This window comes from Hoplias malabaricus, chromosome 6 (genome assembly GCF_029633855.1).
Source record: "Hoplias malabaricus isolate fHopMal1 chromosome 6, fHopMal1.hap1, whole genome shotgun sequence".
Lineage (NCBI taxonomy): Eukaryota > Metazoa > Chordata > Actinopteri > Characiformes > Erythrinidae > Hoplias > Hoplias malabaricus.
This window is the reverse complement of record NC_089805.1, coordinates 21,730,375-21,744,685: the sequence shown is the minus strand read 5'-3', so window position 1 is coordinate 21,744,685 and position 14,311 is coordinate 21,730,375. Positions and strand designations below refer to the sequence as shown.

At 36.3% G+C, this 14,311-nt stretch overlaps 1 protein-coding gene across 3 annotated transcripts; it reads left to right on the top strand.

Annotated features, from left to right (window-relative positions):
* Positions 1–2,511: 2,511 nt before the first annotated feature.
* On the top strand, positions 2,512–12,912 carry LOC136700154 (cytosolic phospholipase A2 gamma-like). Of its 3 annotated transcripts, none has more exons than XM_066675414.1 (13): positions 2,512–2,603; positions 3,698–3,806; positions 5,003–5,145; positions 6,609–6,807; positions 7,993–8,098; positions 9,064–9,204; positions 9,459–9,536; positions 9,861–9,995; positions 10,768–10,914; positions 11,011–11,085; positions 11,771–11,925; positions 12,270–12,432; positions 12,559–12,912. In XM_066675414.1, the coding sequence occupies exons 3-13, from the start codon at positions 5,054–5,056 to the stop codon at positions 12,729–12,731; spliced, it is 1,464 nt and encodes a 487-aa protein (XP_066531511.1). In that variant the 5' UTR covers positions 2,512–2,603; positions 3,698–3,806; positions 5,003–5,053; the 3' UTR covers positions 12,732–12,912. The 3 variants fall into 3 exon arrangements, with proteins under 3 accessions (XP_066531511.1, XP_066531510.1, XP_066531512.1); XM_066675413.1 differs by lacking the exon at positions 2,512–2,603 and adding an exon at positions 2,729–3,234; XM_066675415.1 differs by lacking the exon at positions 2,512–2,603 and adding an exon at positions 2,730–3,224.
* The last annotated feature ends 1,399 nt before the right edge of the window (positions 12,913–14,311 follow it).

The window sequence follows — 14,311 nt, the reverse complement described above, 5'->3', positions numbered from 1 at the left end:
ATTCTGACTAGTACAAATAGGTTAGGGAATTTGGACCCTCTGACACTTGTCAGAACAAGGACCAGTGATGATGCCTTGAAAGAATAAAACATACATACATACATAAATACATTTTTGTTTCCGCTTCTCCATTTCAGGGTTGCGGTGAGAATAAAACATACTAAGTGCAATACAGTCTAGTCAGTGCTCAACCCTAGAAGGAAAAACTAGTAAGTGCTTGTACCTAGAAAGAAAGGAGTTAAGTGCAGTATCGGACCGGATACTGGGTGGATCGGGTCGGATCCACTGGATGTTTCACACTAGGAATCTGCATGACCAAGTCGGGTCATGATATGGATTGTGAATGATAACTGGTCATCCAGAATCACACCAATGGAATCGCCTCAATGGAACAGAAATTGATACATTGCATGTCACCTGGTAAAAGCGATCCTCCAGATAAGACTGTAGTGGATATGATGAATGTGTATTAATTTCTAATACGAAATTGTGACTTTCTGAAGATGTGATTTGATATACCCAAACTTTAGCTCGTTTCAGAGACATCTCAAACCAAGATTGTAAGGTGAGATAAACCTCCAGAGCAGGCCCGTAAAACCCCCTCCAAAGACCCTTTTTATGACTTAAGGACCCCCAGGGCCAAGGAAAGAATGCAGAGAGCCACAGAGACTCAATCTTGATTGAAACCCACAATGCCCTCTTTAAAGGACACCTTTTTAAAGACTGTTAACTCTAAAAGACTCAAACATCCCAAAGTTCTTACATGGAAAACAAGTTGTATATGGGCACAACTGTTTGAAATTAATCCCGTTTTGACAATCAAAATAGGTGGAATTAATTTACATGTGTTTAAAGTCATTTTTGTTTATATGAATTTATATAGAACCAAGGTAGTCACATACTATGTGTTTAGTTGGTTAATAATTATAAAGAAACATGGTTATCTTTTTCTTAATTATATTACTTTGTGTTTTAACATATAATCTTTTATATTGCAAAGTATTCACTCAGGGATGGTCAAGTCTTTGTCTTGTCAAGTGTCATAAATTCTATGTGATGCCACTCCCAAGGTACAGGAAACAGCCAATCAGGAGCAAGAAAAGCTCCAATTCTCTCTCATTGAGGACGAATCAGGTATTCGGGGCGGGTTTTCTAAACTCTAGTTAAAAACCTGTGGCGCCAAATGACACAAGCTTTTCCAGCTTTTGAGCTTTGTAAGGTTTTTCGAACTTTTTGGGCTTATGCCCCTTTTCCTCCGATGTTCGACTCTTCACTTGAAGGCTCCAGACACTTGGGGCGTTGTCTCTTTTAGCTTTTTCAAGGCTAAAAGAGTAAAATGACCTGAGTTTTGGAAATGACTCTGCAGGCGTCAGACTCATGGCTTTCTTAAACAGTCTTGGACCTTTAAAGCATGGTCCAGATAGAAACTACAGATTAAGAAAAGCTATAGTTTAACCCTAGCAAAATTTCAACGCCACACCCAGAGCATGAAGGAAACCTTAGACCTCTGACCCTCCAAACGACGACAACGCCACGAAGAGGACTGCTGCACGCACCCTCAGAATGATCTTCTGAGATGTGGAAACCTGCACCGGAGAGACCTGCATGGATGTGTCTCTCTCTCACAAGGCAGCAGATCAGCGACGACAAAGAATCCCCACAGAGACCTTCAGAACACCACCAGCTCCGACGGCTGTGTCTGAAAGCCTCGGGAGAAAATGAACGCCCGTGGTTGCAACCTACAAGGCCCGCGTCTGCAATTCTCCAGGAAGTCGTGCCGGAAGGCACCGTCAGCGACATGCTCCCCGTTCATCTCCGGATACGTAAGGTCACATGGTCTCATGTCTCTCATGGCTCATGGGTTGGTACTGAAAGTTTGCTGGGATAAACTATAGCCTTTCTTAGAACTTAGGACAATAATTATCATAGAGAAATTCCCTCATATATTAATCTTCCTGTTCCCTCATATATCGCTGTAATCCATTTTATTATATGAATGTCTAATCAATATTCATTATTTGATATTATTATTAATAAACCAGTTGTGTGATAAAACCAACCCTTGGTTATTTGTTTGTGTGTGCACCTTTCTTGTATGGAAGTATAACTTCTAGTTCAGATTCCATTTCAGAGTCAAGAACCCACTGCGGGTCAATGAGCATAATTCATTAATAATAGTTCATTCTAGCTAATTCTGCTGTATAATATATGAAGATGACCTACTTGTCTAAGCTAAAATTAAGACAGGTAAGGACACTACATATTAGTTAATGGCTCCCAAATATGGAGCTTAGCAAAATGAATTAAATAATTAATTATTAATAAAATAATAATTAATTATCATTGACTCCGCTATGTAGTGCAAATGCCACCACAACGTGTGCATACTACTTCCACTACAAGACTCATACCATTTCCATGCTGAACCAATGATTCAGAGGTTGTTGAGGACCGAAAGGAGGATCGTGTGACAGTGTCAAAGGCAGCAGAAAGATCCAGATGAAAGTTTGACTGATTTTGCTGTCTGAAACTTCTCAAGGGCAGTTTCGGTTGAGTGTGTCCATTTGAAGCCAGACTGGTTGTGGTCCTGTAGCTGGTTCTGGGTAAGAAAGAGGGACAGTTGATTATAGACTCGGATAGAAGTGATACTGGTCTGTAGTTGCTGAAATCTGAGGAGTCCAGAGTGGGCTTCTTCAGGATAGGATCCACCCTGGCAGACTTGAAGGCCAATGGAACTTGACCAGGAATTGTTTATGATGAATGTGATGAAGGGCAGTATATCCACTGAGATTTACTGGAACAGTGTTGATGAAATGGTGTCTGATGGGCAGGTAGGACCTCATAGACTGGTGGATTTTATTTACATTCTCCTCAAAGAAGGTGACAAAACCTTCTGGGGTAAGGGAATAGTGTGAACGAGAACGGCAATATACGGACATTTATGGAATTATCCCTTAAAACATGATAAAGCGTACATTTTTGTGGTTGCATTAAGAAGTTGAGAACAAAACCTCAGCTAGTTTTTCTTCCTCTCTTTCATTGTTGGGAAAAGGCTGGTACTATAATAATGTCACCCTCTCATTGTACTGTCTAGTCGGGTTTAAAAACGTTTGTTTGTTCACCCTAATGACTAGATAGATTTTAAATACTTATTAGATACTCATATGTTTCTTATATTTTAATTCCTATATTTGCTTTCTTTTCTGTGATGGACCAGAGCAGAAGTGGGTACAGGTATTTATTATTATTTTTTAATTTCAGACAATTTTTTTAGTCAATTTTGGAGACAAATTCTAAAATAACTTGTGTGTTGGTATGATTTGCATATATTTGTGAACTGAACAATATATTGCTCAACTATAAAAAAAAACACAAAAAATAAATAAATGAATTTGAAGCCAGTCAATGATTTACAACTTTAGAAACTGGCCATTTAAATTCACAGTATTTGGTAGAAGGTGCAGAGCAAATAAAAGGTTTAATAATGCAACAGACGGAAAGCTTATCCAGTGTTAGGGGTCTTCCCCAGGGAATTCTACTGGTACAATACAAGCTTTGAACTGTACCCTAGTCAGAGCAGTGCTCTCCACTATGCTATTCAACATGCAAACTAATTACAGAATCTCTGTATGTGATGATATTATAAATAAATTTATTGTGTTATGTGTTTTACCCACTCTTAATGTGTATACTGCAGTGACGTAAGAATTGGTCACTCTCTGAATGAAGCTGAGAAGCAATATTTGACTACAAGAAGAAAGACAATTCTGCAATGTCTGCAACAGCACAGCATTCAGTGCACTGAGGTAAATTAATTATATACATGTTCCTTGGTCTGATATACAGTCTTGTTTAAAAATGGGTCACCCCTAGCCAAATGACTTGTTTTGTTGATTTTCTAATTAAGTGCACAATTTACACAGCGGACACGCTCCTTCTATCTCTTGTCAGATTTTAACATATAGTTCTGTCATAAAACTGAATGATTTGCTTTGAAAATATGGAGCCAAATCAGGGCCAAAAGTTACAGTAATTACAGTAATTTTCAGTATAATATTGAACAAAAGTCTCACTAAAAAATAAAAAAAGCAGAAGAAAAAAAAACTGAAAGTGAAAAAAAAATCTAAACATTACTAAAGTTAGATTTAAATCTAAAATATATTATCTGAATTTGAAAATATAAAATCTGCAACTAAAGCAAAAAAAAAAAAAAAAAACAATATCATAATATGGCTATAAAAATGTAGTCAAGATTATATATAAAATAGAAATATTTCAGTTTGAAAATTTTATTTTGCAATTGTAAATATTTTTTTAAATGAACAAAACTGTAGCAGGTAGTATTGTTCTCACACAGCTCCTGAGTTCTGGATTTGTGGGCTCCAACCTCACCTCAGATCACTTTGAGGAATTTGCCTGTGTGGGTCCTCCAGGTACTCTGGTTTCCAAGAGTTAATGTTGGTAGATGGACTGGCTGTGTGAGTGTTGATTATAATTGTGTGTTAGAGTGTGGGTGATGGATCATTTTCAGGATGCATGCCTGCCCTTGAACCCAATGATTCCATGTAGGTTCAAGTCACATAGTAACCCTGAACTTAGAGCCACAGTGATCACAGAGTGGGGTTTGCATGGTAGTAGCTAAAAGCTAACCTGTGTAGGATAAATTCTAAGTTAAACTAAGTATAATTAATGTATACTTACTGGTAAAGATGAGTAAATTGCCATTAAAGCATTTAACTGAAATTGTTTTCTAATTACTGGAGTTGTGTACTAATAACAGGGTGATGTGAACTGTTTTACAAATTTTAAATCTTATAAATTAATTAATTGCATGACCCTTGGTAATTTCTTTAAAATGTATCAACTACATAAAAAACTAATTAAGATATGAATACATTTTATTAATTGTAATTTAAGTTATCAGTACTAGGAAAAGTTATTTTAAGACATTAAAATATATGATTAAATATAATGCTTTCATTTATTAATGTGTCTTTGATAGGATGAGGTTCCTAACATTGCAGTGCTGGGTTCTGGTGGGAGTCTGAGGGCTATGGTTGGACTGCTGGGGTCACTGAGTCAACTCAGTGAAGAAGGACTGCTGAACTGTATCATGTATCTCAGTGGAGTCTCAGGATCGACCTGGTACTGATCATTATATATATATATTTTTTTTTGTAATTATATATATGCATATTTTCTGAGAAAGATTTAAGTTATATGCTGGAACTCTCAAGGAATTGATGCCTTTCAGCTACAACATTTGTGGGATCACTAACTGATTCTAGGAGGTTAATGTTTGTTCAGTAAAACCAACTCATCAGGTTTTAGATTGTGCTTCATCATGCCAAAGAACACAGCTCTGTGGCCCAGTCCTGGGGCATTTATAAACCATTAGGTAATGCTCGGCATTAAACCTGCACTATGTTATATTTGTCGGGTACAAATGAAAGAAGTCACATTATCTGTTAAAATAGCACCCTTCTGCTGCTGCTAGTCACCCTGTAAAACCTGAGATATTTGTTTAAATATCACAGCTGTTGTGCCAGATTGGCCAGGAACTTTTCAAACCACTTAGGACATTTAAAACATTTTAACATCTCACACACACACAGACTCAACAAAGTTGGTGAGGCTCACAATGCTGAAAGTACAGAATTGAAAGTTCATAGTGGAAAGAGAGAGATATGGCAGAGTATTGATGATAGGAATAATCCATGAAAAAAGGAGGAATATAAAGTATAAACCATGAAGTTCAACCAAAATCAACCAGTTTTGTTCAGCCAAGTTCTGTTTTACTTTTTTTGCCTCCATCTCAAAAAGAAAGTTTTAAACTTCAAGTTCAAAATGTTTGTTCCAAATTAAAGTGCAATTCCTTTGATCTTCTATAGATAATTATCTCCCATCATATGATGCCCCCAAAACTGTGGGACTGAAGGCATAAACACTTCCGTCTTCAAGACTCTCGACCACAGAGTTTATGCTGTAACTGACATGAGCAGGCCACAAAAGCAACTTAAGCTTGTTTCGGAAGGAACATCCACTTTTGTGTTTTACTAGACATCTTTCTTTTGCTGTTAAAAGATGTTTAAGTGTGGACACATAGTTTGAGTTTCCTGAATTATAGAATCTGTTACTGTATCAAAAGGAGAAAGATTCTGAAACCTTTATGTTTCACATGGAACCATTTAATGTGGAAATGAAAATTCAAACAAGAAGAGGTCAAATGGGAAGTGAACTCGTGTGTCATCAAAAAACTCTTCTTCAAACCATCTGGCTTGGAATCAAGCTTATACTTTCTGGAATAGATTATATTTCTAGAACCACACTGGAAAATATTAGGGTTTTTGTGTTTGAGTGTTATGTTAAAGGCTGCAAAATGGATTAAGACATCTGGGAACAATTTTTTAAAAGTGGATGCATTTTGATCAAAGGAGCCGTCAATTTTATGTTATGCTACAACACAAATAGACACAAATAAAGCATGGGACATGAGTATGGGAAATTGTTGATCAACTGCAATAAAAACAAAAAGTCCTCAAGGTGTTTTTAAATTGACAAGAATATTATGTCCATCAGAATCTATGTCCATCTTATGTTCTCTGCAGGTGCATGACGTCATTATATAAAGAACCCGAATGGTCCACCAAAATGTCTCATATGAAAGAAGACATCATCCATAGACTTGCCCATGGTGATATTTGCTGGGATGAAATGTATCAGAAATTGAAGAAATACTGGGAACTACCCAATTTCAGTCTGACTGATGTTTGGGCGGCACTTCTTGTGTCTTACACAGTAAAAGAAGTAAGAATAATATACAGTACAATATTATGTTAATGGGCATTCAGGGAGCAGCCATTATACAGCCATTTTACAGCAAATATACTGACACCTAGTGAATGTATTTGAATTAAGCATATTTTTACTTCCTTAATACTGACACCTAATGGTTGATTTTTAATTACACTTTTTTGAGTTCGCTTAGACACAATTTTTTTGAATGATCTCTTCTTTTCTCCAAACACACAGCTGGCCAAGCCACATACACAATATGTCAAACAAAATCTTTGTAAACTCTTGCTAGAATGGTATTTATAAACTCTACACACACATAGCCAACAACAGCTTTTTCTACACCATAAGTACACACTGATATAATAAACTGAAATCACTACTAGCATATTGATTTTTGAGTGTTCAGTGTAACTGTCTGTCATAATACTCATACATACATATATTTTCACAAATAAACAAGATCTTTTTGCATAATTAGTACATAACCACTATAAAGTAAAACACATTTATAGAGGTAATGATTATTTTTTAGGCATAAACAAGCACACACATGCTGTATGACTGTATAATGTAACACATTACAAAGCACAAAAATATAATAGGCCTGTAACTCCAGAGGAAAAAAAAAGGTAGTGGGGGTGGGGGTTGTAAAATTAGGATGCATCTTTTTTCTGTCTGGATCTGGCAATTGATGTGCGACCCAAAATGTGTAACCTGTGACCTCTTTTTTAGGGCTCAGGTACTGATTTGTAAAGATAAAAGTGTTTTCACCTGTGGGGGCTGGGTTTGGGAAATTGGTTCATGGGTATTGTGTTTGCATGGCAGTGTATTCCAAGAGGAATCACAGGGTGTCCAGTTTGTATTGCTTTATTTAATGTAGCAACGTGTGTTTTGGTGATTGGCTAAAAGTATGTTTTAGAATTGATAGCTGTAAGGTAGAAAATGACCTAAAAGCTTAGAGTACCATGTCAATAGAAAGGCTATTTGAGTTAGTAATTACCAAAAGTGTGCTACTAGTACCATCTTTTGGGCCTTAGCAATTGCAAAAATAAATGTAAATAGGACGGTATTGTTTGGAGGCCTGTTCTAGGCATTACACTTTATAGAAAAAATTTAAATAACAAATAATTGTACTCACATTACTGGACATTTTTTAACAGTACATTAACATTTATATGTTTCTGTGTTTGACAGATAGATGAACACAAGCTCACAGAGCAGAGGGGACACTTCATCAAAGATCCATATCCCATTTACACCGTAATCGACAAGCAGTGTAAATTTAAAGAGCTCAAAGCAGGTAATTTAACTACGTGTTAATTCACGCCCCTTTATGAGTGGGTGGGTGGGTATGTGTATACTTTTTTTTTTCTGGTGGACATGTTTGTACGCATAATTCACACGCATAATATGTACGCATGTTTGTACACATATTCTTAATACATTTTGGTAATGATGATTCATAATTATACAATAAAAATACATTTTTGTCCTTTCTATGCACACAACTTTTGTGAGTGACATCATTTCCTTGCAAAAGTAAGACACTTTAGAGATACACAACATTAAAACCAACAACAGGTGAAACGAGTAACCTTGATTACCTCATTTCAGTGGCACATGTCCATTGGTGGGATACATTAGGCAGCATGTGAACTGTCAGTTCTTAAAGTTGCTGTTTGAAGCAGGAATAATGGCAAACATAAAACTCTGAGGGAGTTTGACCTGGACCAAAATGTAACATGTAAATGACTGCAATCAGTGCATTTCTGAAATGGCAGGTGGAATGTTTAGTACCTAACAAAAGTTGTTCAAGGATTGGATGAATGGTAAACTGGCAACAGGATCAAGGGTGCTCAAAGTTTCTCTATGGAGCCGACGGGTCAGAGTGCTGATGCTGACCCCTGTCCACTGCCAAAAGTGCCACAGCAGTTATGTAAAGGTTATGGATGAGCTGTGTGTTTAGTGCTTGATTTAAGAACACAAATTGTAAGAGTGTTTCATGGGAGATTCAGAGGCAGGGTTAAGATTCATTTGCAGAGTTTTGGTGAACAACAACAGAAAAGGAGATCATAACAGATCATTGATTCTCAATTCTAATATTTTGCAACCTCACACTTCGATTTGTGATTTGTCTCCACTCATTAAGAAAGTTCACCAGAACAAGGATTGGGAACCCCTACTTTAATAGTTTCATGTACAGATAATGTTATAAAAGTTATTAAATAGTCTTTGAGACTTTGACCTTGTTATTTGCATTTACAGATCCCTGGTTTGAGATAACTCCAGATGAATCGGGTTATTCTCTCACTGGAGCCTTTGTGAACACACTGTGTTTTGGAAGTCAATTTGAGAATGGAAGGATGATCCAGGAGCAGCCAGAAATTGACATGCTGTACTTACAAGGTAATAGATATATGCAAAATATAAACCAGAAACATAGAAAATAGATCCTCTGATGAATTCCTTTATTGTTGACTCGTGGGCACTATGTGCCCTTTGCAAACACTCCTGTGGCACGGGTATAGACTTGTTATCACCTGATTTAAGGGTGTTCATAAATAGTAAAATGAGGGGTTACTGAAGATGGAAATGTGACCTTCAAAATTAGACAGTTCAATGTTATATATTATTAGCTGATCTGATTCATTTCCTCACAGGTCTTTGTGGCAGTGCCTTTGCTGAAAGGTGGGAGGCTGCAAAGGAGATATTGGAGGCACTGATAAAACTGCTAGAAAGTAGGAGGTTTTTTTGTTTACCATCGAGAATTGCAAGTTTGGGGATGTGTAGCAACATTTGAACTTTGTGATTATTTTTAGATTGAACATGTCATATTCAAATGTGATCTTTTAGATGAAGTGTTTACAAGAAGCATGGGAGAACTTCCCTGCAGTTTTGTTTTGAAACCCTGAAAGTAAATCTCTTTTTATCTCTTTTTTATGATATTTAGTTGTCAAGATCTCAGTATATTTGTTTTTAAATGATGCATAATTGAATTTGAACATTGATAATTATTGAATGAAATGTTTTATATTGAGATGTATTTTCCTCTTCACCCTAAGACTTGATAAAATGTGATAAAACAGAGCATCAGGATGCTTCAACTGTTCTCTCAACACTTTTGCATTTGAACCTCTGTTCTTTGAATGAGGAGGATCCTTCAGTGCACTGCAAGACCATGAATGACCTAATGAAAGGTTGTGTTTACCTTCATATTCCATAATTCAGAGAATGTGTATTATGTATCTAAAACTTACACTTATTACTACTGAACTTATCTACTTTAAGTTCACCTACTATTGACAAATATTCAATCATGGTCACAGCTATTTTACACTCCACAAAATGCATGTAATAAAATAGAACATTTTAGAGCAAATAAATGTGAATTTAAGGTCACTGTGCTCAGTGCCAGTGCTAACAGTTTTTCTCAATTGCCCAGACAATTTTCCTAAAGCCATGCATTCATTTCTCCAAACTGTAAACACAAAGCCTAATTCACACACTAAATTCACAAAACCTCTGACTCTTCCTGCAAAACCAAACTATTGCCTCAAAATATTTCAAGCAGTGCTCAAAACTAAACAATGTTGTCAAATCAGGCCTCGAGTCAATAAAACTGAAAAACAGCACTGAACAGTCATTACACACAACACCGAAAAAAAGGAAAACACAATGATCAGATCATGAAACTGTAGAAATAATCTTTATTGTCCACAAAGGAAAATGCCGTTTAAAAAAAAAATCTTATTTAATAAAAGTGAGTAGTAACAGGTCTGTGTTAAAAAAAATTTCTAGTTCAGACAACAGAGTTTTGTGTTTTAGCAATTAAGAAAAACTGTAATATAATTACTCCTTTTGTCATGTCAAAGTAAACAGATGCAAACTTTTGCCCTCAGCTGTAGATCAACATAAAGGTATATGTGTGCATATAAACAGATCTCTCTCTCTCTCTGTTTTTCTCTTTAGATAAGTATAATGAAATAGGAGAGCCGTTCTTCCCTGTTTTCTCGGAAAAATCTGAATGGACAGAAAATAGGACGTATACAAAGAATTGCACCTTAAAAGTGTGCAAACATTTTTTTGACTGGTTTGGAAGCTGTTTCCCTTTAGAAGGTGAGTAGAACCCTTCAAATGAAGGCATGTTTTTGATGTTAATAATTAATGCTAACTATAGTTGCTCATTCGAGATTATTCGTCATTATTTGTCAGTCATAGTTACATGCATAGAGAAGTGTATTACCTGGACCTGGGGAACAACATACAACTACCTCAACAAGATGACAGGTAGAAAATTCATTCATTCATTCATTCATTCATTATATGTAACCTCTTATCCAATTCAGGGTCGCGGTGGGTCCAGAGCCTACCTGGAATCATTGGGCGCAAGGCGGGGAATACACCCTGGTGGGGGCGCCAGTCCTTCACGGGGCAACACAGACACACACACACCTACGGACACTTTGGAGTCACCAATCCACCTACTACCGTTTGTTTTTGGACCGTGGGAGGAAACCGGAGCACCCGGAGGAAACCCACGCGGACACGGGGAGAACACACCTACTCCTCACAGAGGAAATGAAATTCATTTTTTAAATTGATCTTTTCCTTCCTCTTGTATTGGTATTATGTAAATGTATATAGTTTTTATATTATATTAAAATACAATAACCATGCCATTATTAACTTGTACTGCATACACAGTGTTTTATCTGCAGGTGCCTCTTACATGGGGCTGGATCTGTGGTAGCAGTGGTTCCAAACAAGAAAAAACCTGCAGATAAAACACTATCTATGCAGTAAAAGTTTGTGCAAATTCCACTTGGCTTGACCACAGTCCTATGAAGCTTATATCCATTCTTGTGAAATGTATAGAAATTACTATACTCACTATCACAAAATTGTGACTAGCTATGCAAGATTGCCTAATCTAAGCATAGAATCTAAATACAAAACATGCATTTTTTATTAGTGGAAGATGTAGACCCCAGTGTCCTCAGTTCATACACAAGAGAATATGAAGATTCTGGACTGTTACTCAACTCACCCTATTTCTCAGTACTGAGAAAAGAACGAGACATCGACCTCATTATTTCTTTTGACTTCAGTTCCAGAGATCAATTTAAGGTTAAAAACACACACACACACACACACACACACACACACACACACACACACACACACACACAGATAAAACACTCCAAGACATAGTTTTCTTGGTAACACTAATTATAATGGCACATTAATTCACGATACTTAAGACTGTAACAAATTGATGTTACAATTAATCATAGAATAATGATAATAGACAAGAATCAACATTAAATAAATGTTTATAAAACCCTAAAATAATGCTAATTCGTGTATTCTGTTCTGTTCAGTTCAAATTAGTTTATTTATAACCTAATACTGCCTTAAGTGCCATTAATTAATATACCCTTGTTGTAAAGTTTTACCATTTTTTTTTTAAGACAGTGGAAGATGCTGCTAAAATATGTAAAGACTTAGACATTCCTTTCCCTAAAGTGGATATAACCCATCGGGACCCACCCCAGGATTTCTATGTTTTTCAAGGTTCCAGAAAAGTTCCAACTGTGATTCACATTCCTCTGTTCAACTGCATTAACTGCAATGGTAACTCCAGCATACTAAATATTTTAATTCCTAAACGTTAAATTTTACTTTGAATGTTCTTCTGGTCTTTGGGGTAAAGTAAAGGAAATGCAGGTGTGCTTTATGCTGTCAATGTGTATTTTTCAGGCCATGTTACGGAGTGGGAGGACAAATATGCCTCTTATAAACTGCACTACAGTGAAAAAATGATCACAGATCTTTGTGATAAAGCTGGTTTAAACATCATAAACAACAAAGAGAAATTGCTCAAGGTGATTGAAAACATTATTGAAGAGAAGAAATCATGCAAGACTGAATAAATTGGTGCTCTTCAAATGAGAAAACCACAGGATTGATATGTGTTCCCAAGTTAATTAATCAATGTTCTTTATAATAATGATCATTTACATATATAATATCCTTAATGATGCTCTTCATTTTCATATCTAAATGTTATCGTTAATGAATAAGACACACAAACTATTACTTTATTCCTTTACATTATGCTTAATAAAGGTTGAATTTTATTTCAGTTGTTGTGACTGAACTACATTTTTTTTTTCATTATTGAGTAAACTACTTGGATTTTATTAATATACGTCCAACTTATTTTTCTTCATAATTCATTAGTAATTTTTTCTCGATTGTTTACACACATTTTCTGAAAGCATGCCTCACTCTCAGAACTCACAAATCAAAAAACACACACAATGGGCAAAACTCCTCAATTCTCCTGCAAAATGAAACTTTACATTCAAAACAAAGTTATCTCTTCTCAAAGTGGTATTTTGTTTTCAAATGACACACACAAACCATCATATGAATAGACATTTATAAGAACCAGTAGAACACTGATGTGCTCAATGTACAACACTATTAATTCATTTATTCTTTATCTGTAACCGGTTATCCAGTTTAGGGTCGCAGTGGGTCCAGAGGAATCATAGGGTGCAAGGCAGGAACACACCCTGGATGGGGCGCCAGTCCTTCACAGGGCAATACACACACTCACACTTTCACTCATACTTACGGACACTTTTGAGTCACCAATCCACCTACCAACGTGTGTTTTTGGAGCGTGGGAGGAAACCGGAGCACCCAGAGGAAACCCACACAGACACAGAGAGAACACACCAAACTCTTCACAGACAGTCACCCAGAGCAGGATCTGAACCCACAACCTCCAGGTCCCTGGAAATGTGTGACTGTGACACTACCTGCACTACCCTGTAAAACAATGCTGAATGGAAAACACTTCTTTTGATGACTTAGGCCTTTTTTTGTTCAGTGTTACACTTACTACAGTCAGTACATACATAAGTGTGTTTTAAATATTTTAGAATATTGATTTATACTCAGGACACACAAATACACAACAACAAATATATTTTATTTTTCTCACAAAAACTATGTACACAGTGTACATCCCAACCAACACAAAGTTGCACATACAGTGGTCTACATACAAAACAACAGAAGAATTTACTGTATACATTTTCAGTAAAAAAGAAAAGAAAAGAAAAGAAAACAAAAAAGAACTATACTGCATCCTCTCTTCTGTTTCGGTCTGGCTACAACACCTCATCCATATCACAAGCAATGTTTGGCCAAGCAGTGGGGGAAATATTGCCTAGCATGGCAAATCCAGCCATGAAAAGCTGCTATATATCCACATGCGTCTTCCACAGCTTGGAGAAGGGGTATATACGAATTCACAAATACACTGTGAAGAGAAGACGTTCCAGTCCACCTTGTGTTAGTAACCTTTCAGTTCTGCAATACAAATAGTAAAATACTGTATATACTGTTTAGGAATACAAAGTAGGGATTCATTTCCCAAATATTTGAAACATACTTTATATTTTTACAGTCCTACAGAACAATCCACAGGCAATAATGT

Coding starts and splice junctions, on each gene's coding strand:
- LOC136700154 (XM_066675413.1), top strand. CDS start 3,209: ATGGACCAGAGCAGAAGTGGGTACAG. Junction 3,235..3,697: donor CAGAGCAGAAGTGGGTACAG/GTATTTATTATT, acceptor TGTATACTGCAG/TGACGTAAGAATTGGTCACT. Junction 11,086..11,770: donor CTACCTCAACAAGATGACAG/GTAGAAAATTCA, acceptor ATTTTTTATTAG/TGGAAGATGTAGACCCCAGT.